This window comes from Tamandua tetradactyla, chromosome 13 (genome assembly GCF_023851605.1).
Source record: "Tamandua tetradactyla isolate mTamTet1 chromosome 13, mTamTet1.pri, whole genome shotgun sequence".
Taxonomy (NCBI): Eukaryota; Metazoa; Chordata; class Mammalia; order Pilosa; family Myrmecophagidae; genus Tamandua; species Tamandua tetradactyla.
Genome location: NC_135339.1, coordinates 81497787 through 81522171, shown reverse-complemented (window position 1 = coordinate 81522171; position 24385 = coordinate 81497787). Strand labels below are relative to the sequence as shown.

The 24385-nt window shown below is 38.8% G+C and overlaps 1 protein-coding gene across 1 annotated transcript in view; it reads right to left on the bottom strand.

Annotated features, from left to right (window-relative positions):
• DENND10 (DENN domain containing 10) overlaps nucleotides 1-19915 on the bottom strand; it is a 38519-nt gene extending 18604 nt beyond the window's left edge. The window contains exons 1-6 of the mRNA XM_077126181.1: nucleotides 19812-19915; nucleotides 17131-17327; nucleotides 14484-14563; nucleotides 10532-10680; nucleotides 9481-9592; nucleotides 1310-1410 (exon numbers count right to left, since the gene is read on the bottom strand). Coding sequence (XP_076982296.1) covers nucleotides 1310-1410; nucleotides 9481-9592; nucleotides 10532-10680; nucleotides 14484-14563; nucleotides 17131-17327; nucleotides 19812-19869 — 697 coding nt within the window. The 5' untranslated portion in view covers nucleotides 19870-19915. The remainder of the gene's footprint in view (nucleotides 1-1309; nucleotides 1411-9480; nucleotides 9593-10531; nucleotides 10681-14483; nucleotides 14564-17130; nucleotides 17328-19811) is intronic.
• Nucleotides 19916-24385: the final 4470 nt, after the last annotated feature.

Genomic DNA, 24385 nt, shown 5'->3' with positions numbered 1-24385 from the left:
TCTACCATGAGTTCATGTATGTAAAGTTAGTTTAGCAAAAGTAAACAATATGCTGTTTAGAGATATGTGTGTGACCAGAGGGGGAGTAAACCCATAAAGAGATGCAAGGGAAAGACACATTCTAGGCAGGAAACAGGGTGAATGGGATGGAAGGCACCCAGGGTGCTTCAAAGTACTCACAGTGTTCTATTTTTTCATCTGTATGGTGAATGTTCCTTTTACTTTTTATAACTTGCATAAGTATTATGTATTCCTTTTGTATGTAAGAAATATTTCATAATTTAAAGAACAATAAAAGTCCCTACCACCTATAGCATCATCATTTTTTTTGTTTTTGTTGTTGTTGTTGTTGTTTGCTTTTATAGATTAGTTTTATTTTTTCACCCTCCCCTTCCTTGTTCTGGGCTTTTTCTTCTAAGCTCCCCTCCCCTCTCCCCAGGGTGGAGTCTGATGGTAGACTGTGAGTTGCCCTGGGTCCGTTGGTTCCGCCCTTCTCTGTAGATGACTCACTCAGGTGGGGGTTTGTTTTAGATGGGTCAGCTGCTGCTGGGTATTTCCTATAAGTGGGCAGCCTTCAGGCAGGGTGTCTTTGTGGGACACAGGGTCTGCTGACCTTGATCAACCATCCTTATTCAGGGGCTTCTTCATGGTTTTCTCTCCCCTCTCTTCCTGTCCTAGCCTGCCTCAAATCAACACCGTTTTCATTTTAGTATAAAGGACATTACAAAAATAAACAAACAAAACTGTCTCACTAGGAAGTTGCCTGTAGAAATGAGTAATAATGCATTAGTAATTATTCAAAAATCTTATTAATAGTCATTTTACAAGTCTGTAACATTTAAAAACAATTTTTCCTTTGAGAAAAATATGGGAAGGCTCAAAATGAGGTCTAAATATCCTAAATCAAATCACTGATATGACAACTTTTTTTTGTATACTATATGGTGGGAGTCGCATTTCATTATTTTTCCATGTGAGTATACCCCTTTATGGCAGGACTAGTTGTTGAATTTTTGTTTGTTTTCTCTTTCTTTTGTTTGTTTGTTTGTATGCTTTTGAGAAGTACATGGGCCAGGAATCAAACCCAGGTCTCCTACATGGCAGGTGAGAATTCTACCACTGAACTACCCTTGCAACCCCCTGATAGGGCAACTTTTAAAATTAGAGCTTTACAAGTTAAAATTGGTTCAATTTATGAAAGAAACAATAATCAACACTTTTTTATTCACTATCCCCCTTAGAAATGCACACACACACACCCAAATCCCATAAAGCAGAACATCTTCTCCCCTGGCCTCCTCCTGGTTACCTGGGCACATCTGCAGGGCATCCAGCTCATCACCATCCAGGTGCACGTAAGAATGAAGGATAGTCCAATCCTGTCGATGCCACACCAAGGCAGGCAGAGTCCTGGGGAATCAAGGCAAGAACTCAAGGGTCAGCCTGTCCTCTCCTCTTCTTCCAGATGAAGAAATTCAGAGGGCACAGTTGCTCAGCTATCAGTTGGCCAACATGATACCAACCCCTGAATGTGCCAACATTTCTAGTCTTCAAATTAAAGTGATACATGGTTTCAAACTCTGCTTTTTTGATCAGATTAGTTCAAAAAAATCTAAGGTGAAATTTCAAAAGATCTCCATGGTGGCAGGTAAGGAGTGATACTTGTAAAGTTTTCCTCCAAACACCTCACTTGGCAGACTACAACAGAGAGGAGTCTGGGATAAAACCCAAAGTGGCCACTGCAAGAAACTTTTTGGAGGTCTCCTATTTTATATTTAAAATTCTGGTGAAACTTACAAACCACTTTGTGGATTTTTAAAAATATATACAAAACAAGTTTCCTTAAAAAAAAAAAGCACAACTTTTTTTGTGAAAAGAAAATGAAACCACTATTGCAGGCAGATGTGCCGTAATACTTATCTGTGGCTTCATGAACCCCCACATGGCTACTATGTTTTCAAAAGCTGTAAACAACTACCCCCTAGTTAAAGAAGCACAAATGTAGAAGAAAAAAGGTGATGGGGTAGAAAAATTCAAGAGCCAGGCAGAGCAGGGTAAAAATCCTGGTCCTCTCACTTAAGAGGTGAGGCAATCACAATCATAATGATAATTATTTCTAAAGCACATACTAAGGGCAAGGCACAGGTCAACCACTTCACACAAATTATTTTCAATCCTAAGAACGACCTTACAAGTTAGGTACTATCATCCTCATTTTACAGATAAAGAGAGATTAAGTATTTTTCATAATTACAGAGCTGTAAATTGCTTTGCTAAGATTTCAACCCAGGTCTTTCTGACTCTAAGGTATTTCTTCTTTTCACTATCTTATCACTTAGCTTCTATAAACCTCAATTTTCTCATCCATAAAATGGAGTGAGGATACTTCCTTGCAGGGTTCTTATCACCAGAAAATTTAATAATGTAAGATATTTTACACAATGCCTGGCACACAATAAGCAAAGCACAAATGCTTGTTCCCCCTGGTTTTAAAAAAGGATTTAAGAACTACTTAGATTTGGTAAACAAACAAAGCAGAAATAATTTATATTTATTATAAAACAAATGAGTTTTTCGCAAAATTGAACAGACGTACTTATCCCAAAATATGGGTCAGCAAACTATGGCCCATGGGCCAGCTGCCTGTTTCTTTTTTTTTTTTTTAACATTGGTGAATCTTAATTTCTCTTTTTTTTCAGTGTAGGCAAGTTTGAATGCCTTTTGCCACATCTAGTTGTTGCTACTTACAACTCTGCTGCGCCTACAACTTCATAAGCTTTTTTTTTCTTTTACAGGTAGAAGGGGCACATAAAAGCCCCTATCTATAATCTTTATCTCTTAAAAAAAGTTTAAAGTGTGGCAAAATGTTAACATTTAGTCTGTTAAACTACTTGGGATACTTTTTTTTTCATCATTTAGCTTTTTTTATTATCACAATTGGCCTTTTTTTTTCTTTTTTGTGTGAAAAATAACATATATACAAAAGAGCGATACATTTCAAAGCACATCACAGAGGGGCCAAGATGGCGGCTTAGCAATGTGTGCGTTTTAGTTCGTCCTCCAAACAACTACTAAATAACCAGAAACAGTACAGAACAGCTCCTGGGGCCTGTCAGTGTCCGGATACACAGAGTACCCCAGTCTGGAACAGCTGGACTGGCTGCAAGCCTCCCCAGAACCGCAAGTTCCCCAAGCCATGGCAGCTGGTGCCCCTCCCCCACAGGCTGCTTCCCAGAGGGGAAAGGAAAGGGACTTTTAAACAGCAGCAGGGGCTGAGCCCAACTAAACACCAACTGTAGCATTAATTAACAAATTCTGACTACTAAAAATAGGCCCCCACCTCAGGTGAACCTGGCCAAAGCAGAGGTTGCTCATTGGACTAATGGAAAAAGAAAAAAAGAAAAGAAACAGAGGTTTTTGTGGCTGTGTTTCCACAAAGGCTTGACTGCCTCTAGATTCAGCGGCAGGACTTCTCAGGCTGCAATTGCCCCAGGCATAGGCAGAAACAAGCTCCTTTCAGGGCTTGTCTCGAGCCTGTGCCTTCCCCAGGGGAGGGGTGAAGCCAACTCAGGTGGAATCCCTCCCTCAAGGAATTCAGACACCAGAGCTTGGTAATTTGAAGCTATTAAAACCAGCCTACAACCTCTCCTCTGTCTCCACCATGCCCCCAGCAGAGAGAGTCTGCCAAAATTAAAGGTGCCGCATCATCTTATCTGGTAGGACCCGCAGGCAGACAAGTGCCATATACTGGGCAGGATAAGAAAAACAGAGTCCAGAGACTTCACAGGAAAGTCTTTTAACCTGCTGGGTCTCACCCTCAGGGAAAACCGACGCAGGTGACTCCTTCCCCCTGATAGGAGGCCAGTCTGGTCCAGGAAAACCCGGCTGCGGTCTATAATGTGTATGGAGGTCCCATTTCATTTTTTTTTAATTAGGGATGTTGTGGGTTTGCAGAACAATCATGCATAAAATACAGTATTTTAATATATCACCCTATTATTAAGACTTGGCATTCTTTTGATACATTTGATTTAATTTATGAGTGCTTATTTTCATAATTGTATTATCAACAATAGTCTACAGTTATAGTCCCTTAGGAGTCTACCTAGACCCTCCTAAGGGTGGGGGGGAAAGGCACCATACAAGCAGGGCAAGAAACAGGAAACAAGAACCGAAAAATTCTCCTCTGTTAAACAAAACCTAAGCTAGAGGTCCAGAAAAAGCTGAACTGAATGTCAAAGAACAGATAGGCAACAAATTCATCCAGCAAGAAAACCCTAGGTAAAAGAAGTGAAAGCAATCTCCAGAATAAACTAATTAAGGTAATTAAATGTCTAGATGCCAGCAAAAAATAACAAATCACACCAGGAAAACTGAAGATATGGCCCAGTCAAAGAAACAAACCAACAATTCAAATGACATACAGGAGCTGAAACAATTAATTCAGAATATACGAACAGACATGGAAAACCTCATCAAAAACCAAATCAATGAATTAAGGGAGGATATGAAGAAGGCAAAGAATGAACAAAAAGAAGAAATGGAAAGTCTGAAAAAACAAATCACAGAACATATGGGAATGAAAGGCACAGTAGAAGAAATGAAAAAAACAATGGAAACCTACAATGGTAGATTTCGAGAGGCAGAGGATAGGATTAGTGAACTGGAGGATGGAACATCTAAAATCTGACAAGAAACAGAAACTATAGGAAAAAAAAATGGAAAAATGTGAGCAGGGACTAAGGGAATTGAATGACAATATGAAGCACATGAATATACGTGTTGTGGGTATCCCAGAAGGAGAAGAGAAGAGTAAAGGAGGAGAAAAACTAATGGATGAAATTATCACTGAAAATTTCCCACTCTTATAAAAGGCTTAAAATTACAGATCCAAGAAGTGCAGTGTACCCCAAAGAGAATAGATCCAAATAGACATTCTCCAAGACACTTACTAATCAGAATGTCAGAGGTCAAAGAGAAAGAGAGGATCTTGAAAGCAGCAACAGAACAGCAATCCATCACATACAAGGGAAGCCCAATAAGACTATGCGCAGATCTCTCAGCAGAAACCATGGAGGCGAGAAGACAGTGGGATGATAAATTTAAATTATTAAAAGAGAAAAACTGCCAACCAAGAATCCTATATCCAGCAAAACTGTCCTTCAAAAATGAGGGAGAAATTAAAACATTTTCAGACAAAAAATCACTGAGAGAATTTGTGGCCAAGAGACCAGCTCTGCAAGAAATACTAAAGGGAACACTAGAGACAGATACGAAGACAGAAGAGAGAGGTGTGGAGAAGAGTGTAGAAAGGAAGACTATGAGTAAAGGTAAAAAGAAGGAAAATTAGATATGACATATAAAATCCAGAAGGCAAAATAGTAGAAGAAAGTACTACACATGCAGTAATAACACTGAATGTTAATGGATTAAACTCTCCAATCAAAAGACATAGTCTGGCAGAATGGATTAAAAAACAGGACCCATCTATATGCTGTCTCTACTCAAAGGACACGAGGCCAAGGACACAAATGGACATTTACACACCAATGTTTATAGCACCATTATTAACAATTACCAAGAGATGGAAACAGCCAAAATGTCCATCAACAGTTGACTAAACATACCGTGACATTCACATAAGATGGAATATTATGCAGCTGTAAGACAGAATAAAGTTATGAAGTATGTAACAATGTGAATGAACCTTAAGGACATTATGCTGAGTGTGATTAGCCAGAAACAAAAGGTCAAATACTGTATGGTCTCACTGATATGAACTGACATTAGTGAATAAACTTGGAATATTTCCTTGGTAACAGAGACCATCAGGAGATAGAAATAGGGTAAGATATTGGGTAATTGGAGCTGAAGAGATACAGATTGTACAATAGGACTGAATATAAAAACTCAGAAATGGACAGCACAATATTACCTAACTGTAATACAATTATGTTAAAACACTGAATGAAGCTGCATATGAGAATGATAGAGGGAGGAGGGCTGGGGCATAAATGAAATCGTAAAGAAAGACGATAAAGATTGAGATGGTGTAATCTAGGAATGCCTAGAATGTATAATGATAGTGACTAAATGTACAAATTTTAAAAATGTTTCTGCATGAGGAAGAACAAAAGAATGTCATTACTGCAGTGTGCTGAAAATAGATGGTACTTAATATTTTAAAATTTCAACTAATGTGTGAGACTAAAGCAAAAAATGTTTATTTGGTACAAATCCATACTTTGACTAGTGCATCTCCTAATATAACTTATGTAGATAGTTGATTGAACACCTTAAGTACATGGAACTTTGTATAGGACAGGAGATTTTGTCCTATACAGGAGGTTTGTCCAGGTGATGCCCTGATGAATCCCAGAGTGATTTGATCAGTGAGTGGAAAAGTATTTGCAAAGTCCCCTTCAGGGAATGGTGAGAACCAGGGAAAACTCAACTTTTCCAAATTGAATTCTTGATTTTCTCACAAGCAGTGTGGACAACCAAAGCTATAGGCTGAGCCCCCAGTCTTGGGGTCTGTTCATATGAAACTTAACCCCATAGGGGATAAGTCAAGCCTACTTAAAATTAAGCCTAAGAGTCACCCCCAAGAGAACCTCTTTTGTTGCTCAGATGTGGCCTCTCTCTCCAGCCAACATAGCAAGCAGATTCACCACCCTCTCCCTGTCTACATGGGACATGACTACCAGGGGTATGGATCTTCCTGGCAGCGTGGGACAGAAATCCTAGAATGAGCTGAGATTCAGCATCAAGGGATTTTGGGACAGAAATCTTAGAATGAGCTGAGATTCAGTATCAAGGGATTGAGAAAAACTCTAGAATGAGCTGAGACCCAGCATCAAGGGATTGAGAAAACCTTCTCGACCAAAAGGGGGAAGAGTGAAATGAGACAAAGTTTCAATGGCTGAGAGATTCCAAACAGAGTCGAGAGGTTATCCTGGAGGTTATTCTTATGCATTAAGTAGTTATCACCTTGTTATCCAAGATGTAATGGAGAGGCTGGAGGGAACTGCCTGAAAATGTAGAGCTGTGTTCCAGTAGCCATGTTTCTTGATGATGACTGTATAATGATATAGCTTTCACAATGTGACTGTGTGATTGTGAAAATCTTGTGTCTGATGCTCCTTTTATCTACCTTGTCAACAGATGAGAGGAACATATGGAATAAAAATAAATAATAGGGGGAACAAATGTTAAAATAGATTTAGTTTGAAATGCCAGTGATCAATGAAAGGGATCAGTAAGGGGTATGGCCTGTAAATTTTTTTTTTTTCTGTTTGTTATATTTTTCTGTTGCCTTTTTATTTCTTTTTTCTGAATTGATGCTAATGTTCTGAGAAATGATCATGATGACGAATATGCAACTATGTGATGATATTGTGAATTGCTGAGTGTATGTGTTGGGAGTGTTTGTTTCTTGTAATTTTTTTTAATTAATAAAAAATTTAAAAATAAATAAATAATAATAATAAATGGAAAACTACAAATGTTGGAGAAAATATGGACAAAGAGGTATATCTGTTCACTGTTCATCAGAAGGTAGACTTGTGCAGCCCCTCTGGTGGGCAGTGTGGCATTTCTTCAGGAAGTTAAGTATTGGGTTACCATATGACCAAGTAATCCCACTGCTAGGTATTTACACAGAAGAACTGAGAGCAGGGACACAAATAGATATTTTCACACCAACATGTATAGTGACATTATTCATGATTGTTAATGGTTGGAGTCTGCCCAAGGCTCCATCAATTGAAGAGTAGCTAGGTGAATTGTGGTGTATACAAAAGATGGAATATTGCATGGCTGCAGAAAGGAAAGAAGTCATTAAGCATGCAATAAGGTGAATGAAACTTGAAGACATCATGTCGAGTGAAATAAGCCAGGAACAAAAGGAAAAATATTGCATTGTTTCACTAATGTGAACTAACTACAAATTCTGAGAATTAAACTTGAGAGCAAAAAAAGTGGACAGAGCTTAGCAACTGATGATTAAGGAGTACAGAATGTTCAGTAAGTTTCATAGTAAAGGTTTAGAAATGAATAGTACGATGCAGGGTAATGGTAGCACAATACTGTAAGTGTTATTAACAAAGCAGAGTGTGGGTATGGTTGAAAAAGGAAGGCTAGAAATCATGTACGTCACCAGAAGGAGAGCTAGAAGATAAAACCTGGGACTGGGTAACACTGAAATCCAGACTGAGCAATGATGGCAATTAATTGTATAAATATAAGATCTTACAGGATCTAGAGCAAATATATGTCACTATTACAAGGCATTAATAGGATGTTACATGGGGATATGCAATTAATGATAACTAAGTTCTATAGCTAACAGTAACATTGTAATAGTCTTTAATTAATTGTTGCAAGGTCACTACAGAAAGATAAACATCAATAATGAGGGATAAAAGGGGTATGGGATTTTTTTTCTGAGGAAATAAGAATGTTCTCATATTGACTATAGTGGTGAATGCATAACTATGTGGTTATATCAAGAACCATTGATTAAAATTTAGGATGGATTGTTTGGTGTGGAATAAAAGTTATTTTAAAAATGAAAAAAAAATGAGGGAGAAATTAAAACATTTTCAGATAAAAAATTACTGAGAGAATTTGTGACCAAGAGACCAGCTCTGCAAGAAAGCACATCACAACAATTAGTTATAGAACAGATTTCAGAGTTTGGTATGGGTTACAGTTCCACAATTTTAGGTTTTTACTTCTAGCTGCTCTAAGATACTGGTGACTAAGAGAAATATCAATATAATGATTCAGCAATTATACTCATTTGTTAAACCTTACCTGTTCTGTATAACTCCACCATCATCTATGATCTTTCTCCCACTCTTTAGGGGTATTTGGGCTATGCCCATTCTAACTTTTTCATGTTGGAAGGGGCTGTCAATAATATGGGATAGGGGGATGGAACTAGTTGATGTTCTGGAGAAGCTGGGCCCTCTGCATTTTAGGACTTATCTGATCCAGGAACCCATTTGGAGGTTTTAGGTTTCTGGAAAGATACCCTAGTGCATAGAGCCTTTGTAGAATCTTGTATAATGCCCTAGTGTTTTTTAGGATTCAGCTGCCTGTTTTTGTAAATAAAGTTTTATTGGAACAAAGCCCTGCTCATTTGTTTACATCGTGTCTGGCTGTTTTCATGATATAAAGGCAGAGTTGAGTAGTTGTAACACAGACTGCAAACGTAAAATATCTACTCTCTGGACCTTTACAGGAAAGGTTGCTGACTCCCTACTTTAAAACATTATTTTCAACCCTAAAGAATCTGTCCATATTTAGTAACTTGAACTATTAGCTTTAAGTTGAGATATTAAACAAAAATGGTGTTTCACTCCCAAACTAACACATTGTATTTATGCCAAACATGCAACAAAGCAGAGCACACAGTAACAGTGCCCCAAACTGGCTGCCAACAAAGTACACTTTTTAAATGATTAGAGACAACACCTGGTAAATTCCTGGACTGCTTCTATTCTTGGATGAAAGACAACAATTCTCTTCTTTAGCATCAGTGCTGAGTGTAAGATAACAGTTTCCATTCCAAATTGGGATACAATATCTTAAAAAAAGGAAATTATAATGTTACTGCATTAAATATAACAAAAGGAAGTAAAGTTTTATCAGAAAGAAGTCTTGTGATAAGAATACAAAACTATTTCAATACAGAGAATAAATTTAGGCAAATATTATAGGGAGAAGCACCTTATTTGGTGGGTGAGTATATATATCTACACATCTGTTCACAGGGGTATGGGTTACAGCGGCCTTCAAGAGCCCCATGGGGCTCCAAGCTGGATACACAGACAAAGCCACTCACAAGAAAGTGGAATAAATGATGTGAAGGGGCACCCGCATCTGTCTGTGTCATGAAAGCTCCCTGATTTAAAAAAAATATCCAGTAACCACACACACACACATACAAACACTGACACAGGTCATTACTTAAGTCCTTCTGAGCTACTGTGACCTCAAGAAGGACATGGCCACAGCACACAGAACAGTGGATCAAGAACGAAGGAGGAGCTGTGGTGAGGGCGTGGATGAAGCCCACTGTTGCCTTCAGGGTTCCCCTCCCCTGCCTCTGTGGCTTAACCCTGTGCTGGTCTCTGCCAGTTTGGATTTTCCAAATGAAGAAAGGCTGGGAGTTGGTTAGGAATTCTGGGTCAGAGGCTTGAGCTCTCTAATTAGAAGAGGCAACTGCTAAGATCTAAGGAAAGGAGAACTGGGGAACTAAGTGACATTTAGCCATTAGTGAAAAACATTTCTGGAACAGAATAATATGGAAAGGAACAACACAAAATCTGCTTTCCTTTGACAGGAGTCTAACCCAATCAGGAAATTTAGAAGTTGAACTACTCTTCCGTGTAGGAAACAAGTATTATGTAGATGAAGATAACGTACAGAAAGTAGACATAACGGAGACTAATGAGAGATTGTCCTTGGCTTGAGGATTTTGTTGTTGGGATGGGTTTTGTTTTTCTCTCTCTTTTTTTTTTACCTTTGATGGAGCCTGCAAGATATGCCTTTCGGGCATCAAAGTCCTTGCTAAGGAAAGAGCCATTTTCTTCACTCTGGCATATTCCCTTTGTGAGAACTGCAATATAACTCTCCATCATTTTAACTGGGCTTCCATGTTTCAGGTACATTCTGCAGGGAAGGTAAAAAAACAAGTGTGCTTTAAAATAAGGCATCAATAGTCAAGAGAGATCAAATGGAGTTAAAGGCTATCCTGAAGGCTACTCTTATGCGAGCTAAAGTTAGACAGTGTTAAGTGCCATGGTTTGCTAAATCTGAACCAACATCACTCCTGTTGACTCTTAAGAACACCTAGGGCTCAAACTGAGACTCTATAAAGGTTTCATGCACTAAGTTTGCTTTCCTGGAACCTATCATTTCCAGAGGGTTCGTAGGTGGATAAATGCTGAGATCCAGAGGAACGAGCCTCTGCAAGATTATCAATTAATTACATCCCCCAATACTCTAGTATTGAAACCCCTTCTCAACATGAAAAAATCAGAACAGGCATTGCCCAGCGATACCTATTGATTGGGAGAAGAATCAAAGGAGAAGGAAGAGGTATAAACAGGATTTAATGACCGAATATGACTGTTGAATCACTATACTGATATTACTTCTAGCCTCCAGAGTTTTGGAGTAGCTAGATGGAAGAAATCTAAGATGGCATAATGGTAGACCATGACAAACTCTGGGATCTGTTCTGTAACTACTTGTTGAAGTGTGCTTTGAAAATTACTGGGTTTTTTTTTTCTTTGCTTTGGATATATGTTGTATTTTACAATAAAAAATGTTTTTAAAAAGCGTGCTTTTATTTGGCATGAAACACATGGAGAAATGTACCAGGCCAGATATAGGTATCTTCTAAAGAATCTAAAGACAATTTGCTAATACACTTCTTCTGAATATCTGAATATTTTCATGACATGTTACTACTTCTATAATTTAATTTGAAAATATACTTAAAAAGAAAAAATACTTGAGAGACTTTCAGCAATTATATGAAGTCAGCACTCTCTTTATATCTGGGGTAGCCCATTATGGTCCATTAATGCAGGTGCATGAAAACTAAGAACCTTCTGAGGCTCCCTTATTCTCAGGGATATTGTATACTTTTCTCACTTCTTTTAATCTCCTACATTCACAACTGCTTTTAGCTTTAATAACTATTTTACTGCTGGATTTCCTTTGACAAGAAACAAGTTTTATGCATTGTTCACAGAGAAAGAAAATTTGTTGTAGAACCCATATTTATCATCAGAGTTCCCAAAAGTGGCTATATTTACATTATTAAGAAATCAAAACTTATTCTTCAAGTTTCTAGTGATACATACACATTAGATATATTCATTATCAAGTTAAAACTTCTAGAAAATGCTGACAGGAAACTGGCTATGTTTAGAACTCACATGTGGAGTTAAGTCTCTTCCCCTAAAGTCTCTTCCTATGAGTAACAAAAGTTAAATTCTGCTAAAGAAACACTACAGGGTCTAATCAAGTAGTTAATGGGATAGAAAAATGAGAAGAAAATTAAGCTGACGCTTAGAACAAATCAACTGAAAATTGTACCTTCCGTAGATTAAATGAAAAAGCAAGTGTTTTAACTGTTACAAAATCTTGTCAATCAGAATGCTTTTATGATCTCAAGCCACAAACTGAGAATAAAAGATAAAGAACACAGAAAATAGTGAGCTACTATTATATATAAAGCACATTTATACCCAAGGACACACATGCACGCATACATAACAGAGAAACCCGTCACAGGAATGGTGTTGGGGCGGGAGGCTGGGATGTAGAATTGGAAGTTTGGGGAAGAGGAGTAAGAGGAGACTCGTTTTTTCACTGTATGCCCTTCTGTATTATTCGTATTTTTTTTACCATGTGCTTATATTACTACCAACCAACAAAAATGTAAACAGTCATTAAAATTATAAAATGAAGAAGAAACATAAGAAGGGTAGTGGGAAAAGGTGACTTATTTCCTATATGACTACCGTAGGCCCTGAGAGGGACCAGAGGGAGGAACACATCCAAAACACTCCAGAGGAAAACCACTCAGTGCCACCCAGAGGGCCTGATTCAGATGAAGCTGGTTAGCTGCAAACAAGTATGCTATCTGTGGGGACAAGAAAAGGAAAGGGGCCTTGGCAGTTGATCTGGATCCCATGTAGGGGGTGAATCCTTCCCATCCAGACTTCTACTATTGCAGCAAACAGCACGCTATGAAGCACGCCTGCCAGCTTCTCTCATCAGAAGTGGAAAGCAGCACTTCCATGCTAATCTCACTGCCATGACCAAGTGTTTGTTTATGACTATGCATGGGCATGCAGACATGTGCATGCACGTGGGTGTGCATGAGCACATAAGCATGTACACACGCCAGGACAAACACACAATTGAAATAAGGGGTAGAAGGCAGAAGAAGTGGATGGCAATATCTGTGAGGCCTCATTTCTCCTTGTGCTGCAACACGAGAGGAGAAGCCACGAAGTTACAATGCCAAGACACTGCAGGAGTTGGGAAACCCTCTGCACTCCCCCCCAGGCAGGAAATGGGGTCTGAAGCAACCTTGCCTTCTGGACTCCCAGAATATTTCTCAGTGAGTTCAGCTGAGTAACCTAACTCTGACTCAGTCAAATGAAGTGGGAGCCCAGTGTTTACTCAAAAGCACCTCTGTAGTATTTTTTCAGTACCCAGCTCGGGATAGCTTCTCTTCTAGCAATAATAATCTCCATTGCCTCAATGCCACTTTAGCAGACAACTGTTAATATTCCACATTAAGCCATATACCTGGATCTTATTTTATGGCAGCAATAAGTCTTCCTTATAACTGGCTGCAAAATCAGTAAAACCTCATTTAATCAATACCCAATCTAACTGGTGATAATGAGTAGTAGTGATGGTAACAAAACATTGTAAATGTAATTAACACCACTGCACTGTGTACTTGAAATTGGTTATAACAGGAAATGTTATGCTGTATATATTACCACAATGAAAAATTAAAAAAAAACAGCTAACTGAAACCTTTAGATATTGAGAAGGCATTCTTACACTCGGTTGTGTGTATGTATGTGTGTGAAAACGGCAATAAGGGAACCATTTATCAGGCTATCATGGGAAAAACAAAAACAATTCCTACTCCCACTTCTCAAAAAAACCAATTGGGGGGAAGAGCCTGAGGGCTGAGGGTAGTATAACATTAAGAATTACAATTCTATCTAGTGATAATATTAAAACATAGACACTCCTAAACATACCCCTTAACTCACGAAAAAGCCTTCATAATTAAAGAGTCAATGTCCCTAACAGATAAGATTTTACCTACTAAAATTTTTTAATCTTTAATTTCTTTAAATTAAAGAAATTTAATTTAATCTTTAAATCTTAATTTCTTACTCTTTACATAATTTACCAAGGTAACAAAGTGAACAAGTAAATTTTATATAAGTTTTTTCAACAGCTAGGATGAAACTAAAGGGGTCTGTTCAAATCATGTTAACCAATTAACTAGAATTTCCCATCTCCTCAGCATTAAAGCTAAGAACTGTTGTCCTGTTCTTAAGCATAAGTAAAAATGAACATTAACTTTCCCCCAAAAGATTCCTGCACACAGACCTTGACACAGGAACCAGTTTACAACTTCAAAATGTACTTACCTTACCCATTCTGCTAGGAAAAGTTCTAGACTGGGAGTCTAGAAACAGACCAAAAGAGGGTAACTCAAAATATTCAGGAAGAAAAATGGCAAAAATTATTTTTTTTTCCTTCTCCATTCCTTTTTCCAAAATAAGCCTTTAAAGGGCCAATAAAGATTAAGCTGGGGAGATGGAGAACTGAAATTTGCTTCCTTGGTATAGAAATTTGCTATGTAACTATTGAGTAAGATCTTCATTTTGTATATTAGCATTTAACACAGTTTTCATACAGACCTACACAATATCCTAGTGAAGGCGGAATATTTCTCTGGGTTAAAATCTTTGGCAGTCAGAACAATAGAAAAATGAGTAACCTGTTGAAAAGAAAAAGATATACATTTTAAAGATACTTTAACAGAATTAGTTTTTTAATACTAAATTCCATATTACTATATTTTAACAAACTTCTTATATAAGATATAGCAACATTAAAAGGAAAAGAACAAAACTTAACAAAACCCCTCGTTTGCTTCTTTTACATTTTATGTGTATTTACATGTATGCTTTTTATATACATATTTATTTATACATACAATTTCCCAAATAAGGATGCGATCCTTTTAAGAACTAGAAAAATTTTTCAAAAACATGCTCTGCCAAAGAAACTTCACAAAAATACTTCTCTCAAATATCATGAGTTTTCATTTAAAGTCCCCTAAACTTGTCAAAGCAGAAACAGGACGTCCAACTGAGACCTACCAATTTAGCAACTGTTTTTCATTAAAGAAAGATGGAAACCAGCAAAATTTATCTCCATAAGAATCATACAGTTCTGAAAGTCAACTGTGGCATGGAAATCCTATAATCTAAAAGGTACTGTTAGAATGAGCTTCATTAATCTATATACCTCTAATATTATAAATATAAGTTTCTGATAATCATGTATGAAATTTTTCCATTAATGAGACAAAATTTAGAATATTATAAAAAGCAAAGCATTTTAAAAATATGTTTTAAAAAATCATATGTTGAAGTAGGAGAACTACCCTGCTATTTTTCAAATCTAAAAAACAGTTGAAATCAATTTTGCTACAGTTTGGGAGTCTGTAATGCAAAACAGATAAATCTACTTGAGGATACATCAAGACTTTCAGTAAGAATTTAATGAACATAAAGATTTTATAACACACTGATACCCTACCTTTCTGCAAATTTATATTTAAATCATGAATGTCTGTTTTGTCTAAAAGCTATAGCAGTTCATAAACCATTGCATTCCTGTTATTTTAAATGCAATTTCTTTAATTTAAGTTGTATCTTGGACATGCTTGGTATAGACCCATTATTTGCTATAAAATTAGCCCTAAAAGGAGAAAAGAAATCCCCAGCCAGGTACATGCCAGAGGTGTGACTACTTCTTACCAATACTCTTTTCTTTGAGAAAAACCTGATGTTTGCTCAGCACAAGGAAAGCCCATAATGACCACACACTGGTTTCCAACATGTCATACTGATCCTGTTCATTTCAAATGATAAACAAAAAAGTCTACTTAGGGTGGTGTACTGGTGGCTCAGTGGCAGAATTCTCGCCTGCTGTGCCGGAGACCCGGGTTCCATTCCCGAAGCCTGCCCGTGTAAAAAAAAAAAAAAAAAGTCTACTTAAAACATGGATTTCCTTAATTGTCTTTTTTTTGATCGAGCTAAAATTCACATAACATAAAATTAACCATTTAAAGTGTACAATTCAATGGTATGCAGCACATTCATAATGTTGTACAACTAGCACCTCTATTTAGTATTTAGCTCCAAAACATTTTCATCTATCTCAACAGGAAACCCCAGGCCCATTATTCAATCTCTCCCCTTTGCCCCATCCCCTGAAAACCAGTGTGTGGTCATTATGGGCTTTCTTTATGCAGAGCAAACATCAGGTTTTCCTCAAAGAAAAAGAGCACTGGGGGCAGGCAACAGTGGTTCAGTGGCGGAGTTCTCACCAGCCATGCCAGAGACCCGGGTTTGCTCCCCGGTGCCTGCCCATGTTAAAAAAAAAAAAAGAGTCTTGGAAAGAAGCAGTCATACCTCTGGCACGTACCTGGCTGGAGACTTCTAATTTGCCTTCTATCTCTGTGGATGCACCTTTTCTAGATATTTTATATAAATGAAATCATACCCTAAGGGACCTTCTGCATCTATCTGGTTTCTTTCACTCAACATAATGCCTTTGAAGTTCATCCACGTTGTAGCACACATCAGAATGTCATTCCTGCTTAGGGCTGAATAATACTCCATTGGTATCTATAGACCACATTTTGTTTTTACCTTTTGACTATTCTGAATAGTGTTTTTATGAACAATCCTGTTTGAGTTTTTATTTGAATATCTGTTCTCACTTCTTTTGGGTATTTACTTAGGAGTTGAATTGTTGGATCATATGGCAATTTTATATTTAACTTTCTGAGGAACCACTACCCTTTCTATTTTTAATATAACCTTACCATTCACAAACAAATGAACAAAAATCGTTTACTCTTTATTATGATTTTTATGATTATGATTATACTTATGCCAAGAATAATCATCTCCTTTAAAACCATTTTTAAGTATGAAAAAATGCTTCTCCCCACTTTTAATCAGTCATGGCTTTGAAACACTCCTAGGTTTCTACCCTTTAAAATAGAACCCCAAAAAGGGCAGAGAGTATGTCCCGCTGTATGGCTCCTCACTTTATCCCTGCAGGATCTATTATAGAATAGACACCAATAAGTATTTATAGAATGAAAGAGAGTGAAATGTGAAGGAAAACATTCCCAATATGAAATATGAAAATAATATTTACCATTTTTTAGAAGCATATAGTGAATGAGAAGGTCTAAAGCTAAGAGCTGAATTATCTTAGATCACTTAAAGTATTTTTGTTTTTTCGACCTTTATATAGTCATACCTTTTTCAGAACTGAAGAATCTGGGACTTCAATTGTTGTGATATAAAACCATGTTCTTTTGTACTGACCAAAGACAAAGGGATGGAGAGGCTTGTTTTCATCCGTAAGGCAGCATTTTCTCAGCAGCAGATTCCTTAACGTAGCTGTTGTGGAAGGATAACACCAAACCCACAGGACTTCCCCATTTGTGTCCTTTTCTACAAGTGGAAAAATGGTCATCATGAAAAAGTCAAATTGCAGCAAGGAAGTGAATTGACAGGTTACTCAGAGCATGTAATGGAAGCAATTTTACAAAGCAAACCAGAATAGATGAGACCCCAAATTCCCAACTATCTCTACTGGTCAAATTAGCTAGTGTTCATGATCTTGAATTTCAGGACACCCGAGTATAAAACTTTTATGAAAATTTAGCCTTATAGATTTAATAGAAGTCTCCCCTCCCATGTAAATTCTCATAAACCTGTAATCACTTTAAATTTCTAATTGGAAACAGTTTTAATAAATATATAGAAAAGGTATACAGAAATTAAGAGATGGGATAAAATGATGAAATCTCTTTCAAATCATGTTATGCAGTGATTGTGAATTATGCATTTAAAGTTTTTAAATATCTCATCTAGAGGTGCATGGGTGATTCCGTGGTAGAAGGCTTGCCCTCCATGTGGGAGACCGGGGCTCGATTTTCAGACCACGCATACCCACCCCTCAAATTTTTTTTTAATAATAATAAGATTATCAAGTCAGATCTGTTATTTCTACCCTAACCCAAAGTTATAAACTCAATAACAAAAAGGAACAATTTGCTAATAAAGACTCCAGACGAAAAGAATCTACACTTTAGGGAAACAGTTAGCAGTAAGAATCCACTTTTGATAAGCAGATGTTTTAAAAATCTCCATTTTCATGGAAAAATATACATAAAAGTAGAAAGAATAATAAAATGAATTCCCCTGTCTTCATTCCTCAGCTTCAGCAATTATCAACACTTGCTCCCTCCCTCCAATCTTGTGAAACAAATCTTTGGCAATACAGTTACCTAGACTTTTACACACGTCTGTTAGGTCGGGGAACCCGGAAAGGCACTGCAACTGGAGCTGCGGAGGCTGTGTCGCCCCTCCCAACACGGCTTCTAGAACCGCCCGTTCCGACCACCTGACTTCCGGAGACCCGCCCCTTCCGACCACCTGACTTCTGGATACCTGCCCCTTCCAACCACCTGACTTCCGGAGAACCGCCCCTTCTGGATGTCACCTGACTCCCCCCTCGCTTAAAAACCGCCGCCATCACCCAGGCTCTGAGTCACCTCCCTCCATCTTGGGTTCCGTGAGCTCAGTCCAGGAGCGCAGAAATAAACCCGCCCTCTTTAAATTTCCCGGTCTGCCGTCCTTCTTTCTCACCCTTTGGCCTCCTAAACCTTTCCATGTCAATGTGAAAAATTTCTAAATTGCTGAATTGAAAATATGATCATAAGCCATCTTTTTTTTTTTCTGTCTCCACCTAAAGTCAAAGCTTTAACAGCCTTAATTCAGAAGTATTTTCCCGCTGAACTGATGTTTGAAAAAGTACTTAGGTTTTGCTTTGAAGCAATTTTATAACACATTAGAAAGGAATATGGAAAGCTGTTCCCAGATAAATGCACTCCTTTGATACTAAAAACATAATCAGCACCTTTCTCTTGTTTGCCACACATAGGCAATGTTCTTGTACACTGGGGAAAGACGGAGTGTTTAGGGGTGTGTAAAAGTCTCGGGGTTATAGACCTTTTAAAAGTACGATGGTAATGGCAATGGGAAACCAGGAATCTAGTGTCACCCGTGAGTCGAACAGTTCCTGGAAACCACCACCCTGAAATACTACACACGGCTCAGGCACGCATTTTGGGCTTCCCAAGGATATTAATGTACTTCCCCATCCATGAGGTACTCAAAACTAACCGGGATGACAATTTACGAGATCACGTAGAAACTCCTGCTATATGCAAGGGCTCTATCACATGATTCAGGAGTTCTCAACCTCTGACTGCCAAGTTCCCAGTCCTGGCTCTGCCACTTCCTAGCCTGTGACCATGCACAATGACATCGTCGGTCTTCGTATGCTCCTCCGTAAAGTGGGCATCAAACATTCACCTACATCCCCTAGAGCTGTGGTGAGGGTTAAACAGAAGATAAACCACGCACAGAGCGCAGCACACCGGGCCCTGCACGGACTTAACCACCCAGTCTCCAACCGCTGGATCACATGATCCCGGCCGAGTCCGCGGCAGAGCCGGCAAAGTTGTGCTCAGCTCTCCTATGCTCCGAGGCAGCGGCACACGGGCGGCTCTAGGCCCGGAGCCTGGGCACCGTCTGACAGGCAGCAGCCTCTCGCAGCCGTAGGAGCTTCTGGTCACCCTCAAGGTCCGGGTTCGATGGGGCCACCCGGAGAGTCCACGAAAAGCTCCATCCAGAGACCTGAGAAGGCCCCGAGTCCCTCCGTCCCGCCGCCCGACTCGGGCGGGTCCCACGCAAGGCCGCGGGCTGAAGCGCCGAGTCCCCACGCCCAGGAGGCCCGGCCCCGCCGCCCCCGGCCCAGGCCCAACATCGAGCTGGCCGCGCCCTCCCAACCGCGGGCGGAGCCGCCCCGAGCCAAGGCGGAGGCGGAAATGGGGCGCGGGCCTGCCGGCAGGGCGCCTGCGTCCTCACCGATCAGCCCCACTCCGAGCATCAGCTGAGTGTCCGCCGCCACAGCAGCTGCCATCATCCACCGCCGCCGCCGCCGCAGCCGCCGCGCGCAGGGCGCTGCTCTTGACCCCGCCCAGCCCCGCCTCCCTCCTCGCGGCCTCAGGCCCTGCCTTCCAGCCCCTTCCCCCTGGCCCCGCCCAAATCCCCGCCCCTTCAACGGAGGCCCCACCTCAGGCTCCGCCCTCGTCCCGGAAGTCTTTCCGCGCTCCTAGGCCATCAGTCAGCCTTTCAACCTCAGAAACCTTCCGCCTCCGCGACTTCCCCAAGAAAAATAGAGAGCAGCTAAGGCCAAGCAGAGCGTTCTAGTGCGGGAGAAAATTAAATAGAAATTAGCAAGTAAAATAAGTTATACTAATAACAGCTCAGTGGAGTGTTAACTGCCCTAAAGGTAATAAAATAGTGTATTGTGTTAGAGTGTGGATGGGGTGCACTGCTTTAAAATGGGCATAAAGGAAGGCTCGTCTGAGGGACGGATGTTTGAACCCAGATCTGAATGATGCGAAGGGACCAGGCAGGAGAAGATCTGGGTGGCTCCAGGATCTCGATTAGAGTAGGTCCTTGGTATTTACAGGAATACAATCCCACCCTTATCTGGTCAGATCAATTTTAAAAATTGTATTTACTATGAAATATCTCATACATATATATCGCTAAGATAACCAACCTAAGGATCCACGTGGTTGTCACCCAACTTAAGACATAAAGCATCACAGATATAGTTGAAATGCCCCCCTGTTCTGCTCCAATCCCTTTCCCCTGTCTATGCCAATGAGGGGTAGCCGCTATTCTGAATTTGGTGATTATTGTTTTCCCATGGTTTTAAACTGTAGCATTGGTGTTGGGGCTGTGTGTACATGTGCATGTATCAATAAGATAAAGTATTGTATTCCTTATTTTTAAACTTGATACCAATGGAACAGGTGAATATTTATTGGGTGCACGTACTGTTCTAAGTGCATTACTCCCCTAAATCCCCACAATAACCCTATGTATGGGACCTGTTATGATACCCAGTTTACAGATGAGGAAATTGAGAGGTAGTACATGAAGAGGTGGCCACACTCCTAACCACAGCCACATGGCCTCCTGTTCTGTAGCATGCTGTTTGCATTCATTTGCAACTTGCTTTTTTGCTCAATATCTTTTTAAGATTTATCCATGTTAAGGTTACCCAATGAGGTTGAACTCAAATGTAAGGGAATGGATAGAAGTGATGGTAACTAATTAGTGGAGTTATAAGTAACATTGCCATATTGAAGGTGAATATGATTGAAAGAGAATGTATAGTGCCATGTATCCCCCCAGTTAATTCTAAATTATAAATAGGTTCTCACATGAACAACCTCAAATGTTTGCTCTTGTACAAGTCAATAATAGAGGGGTAGAGGGGAAGAAACTAAAATTGCATGCTATGGCCAATAGTTAACAGGAAGACACTAACAGTACCATAGCATGCCAGGGATAAATAATTGTGTGTATGGTGGTGGGGGTGGGGGGGGAAGAGATAAGGGGAAGTTTTGATTTCATATTGAGCGAGGCTGTGTTTATTGGTTCTTTGTCTTTTTGGACCAATGAAAATTGTCTAAAACAAAGAGTGCTGCTGATTGTACAAGCAAGTAAGGCTACTCTAAGACATGTTTGTTTTTTTATTTTGGACATTATCCATAATGCCCAATGGATGGAGGGACCCGAAGGGTCAATGACTGAGAAGCCGGAAGGTGAACCATGTTATATATGTGTGTGTGTGTGTGTGTGTGTGTGTATGTGTATATATGTATATGTATATATGTATATATATATAGTGGAATATTGTGTAGTTACAAAAAGGAAGGACATTATGAGGCACACAATGAACTGAATGAAACTTGGGGATAATGTGTTGTGCAAGATAAGCCAGAAACAAAAAGAACAAACATGCTATGATCTCTTTCAGAAAATACAAGAAAATTGAAGTCTAAATTTTTTTCATTAGGAAGAAATATTTTATTGACAAATCTTAACATACAAACATTATTAACATACAAATATTCCATACATAGTTAACAATCAGAGGCTCACAATATCATCACAGAGTTGTGTATTATCACCATGACCATTTTTTTTAAACATTTGCTTCACTCCAGAAAAAGAAAAAAGAAAAAACTCAGACATACCATACCCCTTACACCTCCCTCTCATTGACCACTAGTATTTTCATCTGCCCAATTTATTTTAACCTTTATCTCCCCTATTATTTGTTTATTTTTCATCCATATTTTTTGCTCATCTGTCCATACTCTAGATTAAAGGAGCATCAGAAACAAGATTTTCACAATCACGCAGTCACATTTTAAAAGCTATATATCATTTCCCCCTAAGATCAGGAACAAGACAAGGATGTCCATTATCACCACTATTATTCAACATCGTGTTGGAGGTTCTAGCCAGAGCAATTAGATAAGAAAAAGAAATACAAGGCATCAAAATTGGAAAGGAAGAAGTAAAACTATCACTGTTTGCAGACGATATGATACTATACGTCGAAAACCCGGAAAAATCCACAACAAAACTACTAGAGCTAATAAATGAGTACAGCAAAGTAGCAGGTTACAAGATCAACATTCAAAAATCTGTAGCATTTCTATACACTAGCAATGAACAAGCTGAGGGGGAAATCAAGAAACGAATCCCATTTACAATTGCAACTAAAAGAATAAAATACCTAGGAATAAATTTAACTAAAGAGACAAAAAACCTATATAAAGAAAACTACAAAAAACTGTTAAAAGAAATCACAGAAGACCTAAATAGATGGAAGGGCATACCGTGTTCATGGATTGGAAGACTAAATATAGTTAAGATGTCAATCCTACCTAAATTGATTTACAGACTCAATGCAATACCAATCAAAATCCCAACAACTTATTTTTCAGAAATAGAAAAACCAATAAGCAAATTTATCTGGAAGGGCAGGGTGCCCCGAATTGCTAAAAGTATCTTGAGGAAAAAAAACGAAGCTGGAGGTCTCACGCTGCCGGACTTTAAGGCATGTTATGAAGCCATAGTGGTCAAAACAGCATGGTATTGGCATAAAGATAGATATATCGACCAATGGAATCGAATAGAGTACTCAGATATAGACCCTCTCATCTATGGACATTTGATCTTTGATAAGGCAGTCAAGCCAACTCACCTGGGACAGAACAGTCTCTTCAATAAATGGTGCCTAGAGAACTGGATATCCATATGCAAAAGAATGAATGAAGACCCGTATCTCACACCCTATACAAAAGTTAACTCAAAATGGATCAAAGATCTAAACATTAGGTCTAAGACCATAAAACAGTTAGAGGAAAATGTAGGGAGATATCTTATGAAACTTACAATTGGAGGCAGTTTTATGGACCTTAAACCTAAAGCAAGAGCACTGAAGAAAGAAATAAATAAATGGGAGCTCCTCAAAATTAAACACTTTTGTGCATCAAAGAACTTCATCAAGAAAGTAGAAAGACAGCCTACACAATGGGAGACAATATTTGGAAATGACATATCAGATAAAGGTCTAGTATCCAGAATTTATAAAGAGATTGTCCAACTCAACAACAAAAAGACAGCCAACCCAATTACAAAATGGGAAAAAGACTTGAACAGACACCTCTCAGAAGAGGAAATACAAATGGCCAAAAGGCACATGAAGAGATGCTCAATGTCCCTGGCCATTAGAGAAATGCAAATCAAAACCACAATGAGATATCATCTCACACCCACCAGAATGGCCATTATCAACAAAACAGAAAATGACAAGTGCTGGAGAGGATGCGGAGAAAGAGGCACACTTATCCACTGTTGGTGGGAATGTCAAATGGTGCAACCACTGTGGAAGGCAGTTTGGCGGTTCCTCAAAAAACTGAATATAGAATTGCCATACGACCCAGCAATACCATTGCTAGGTATCTACTCAAAGGACTTAAGGGCAAAGACACAAACTGACATTTGCACACCAATGTTTATAGCAGCGTTATTTACAATTGCAAAGAGATGGAAACAGCCAAAATGTCCATCAACAGACGAGTGGCTAAACAAACTGTGGTATATACATACGATGGAATATTATGCAGCTTTAAGACAGGATTAACTTATGAAGCATGTAATAACATGGATGGACCTAGAGAACATCATGCTGAGTGAGTCTAGCCAAAAACTAAAGGACAAATACTGTATGGTCCCACTGATGTGAACCGACATTCGAGAATAAACTTGGAATATGTCATTGGTAACAGAGACCAGCAGGAGGTAGAAACAGGGTAAGATAATGGGTAATTGGAGCTGAAGGGATACAGACTGTGCAACAGGACTAGATACAAAAACTCAAAAATGGACAGCACAATAATACCTAATTGTAAAGTAATCATGTTAAAACACTGAATGAAGCTGCATCTGAGCTATAGGTTTTTTTTTGTTTGTCTTTTGTTTGTTTGTTTGTGTCTTTTTTTTTACTATTATTTTTTTTTATTTTTTTCTCTATATTAACATTCTATATCTTTTTCTGTTGTTTT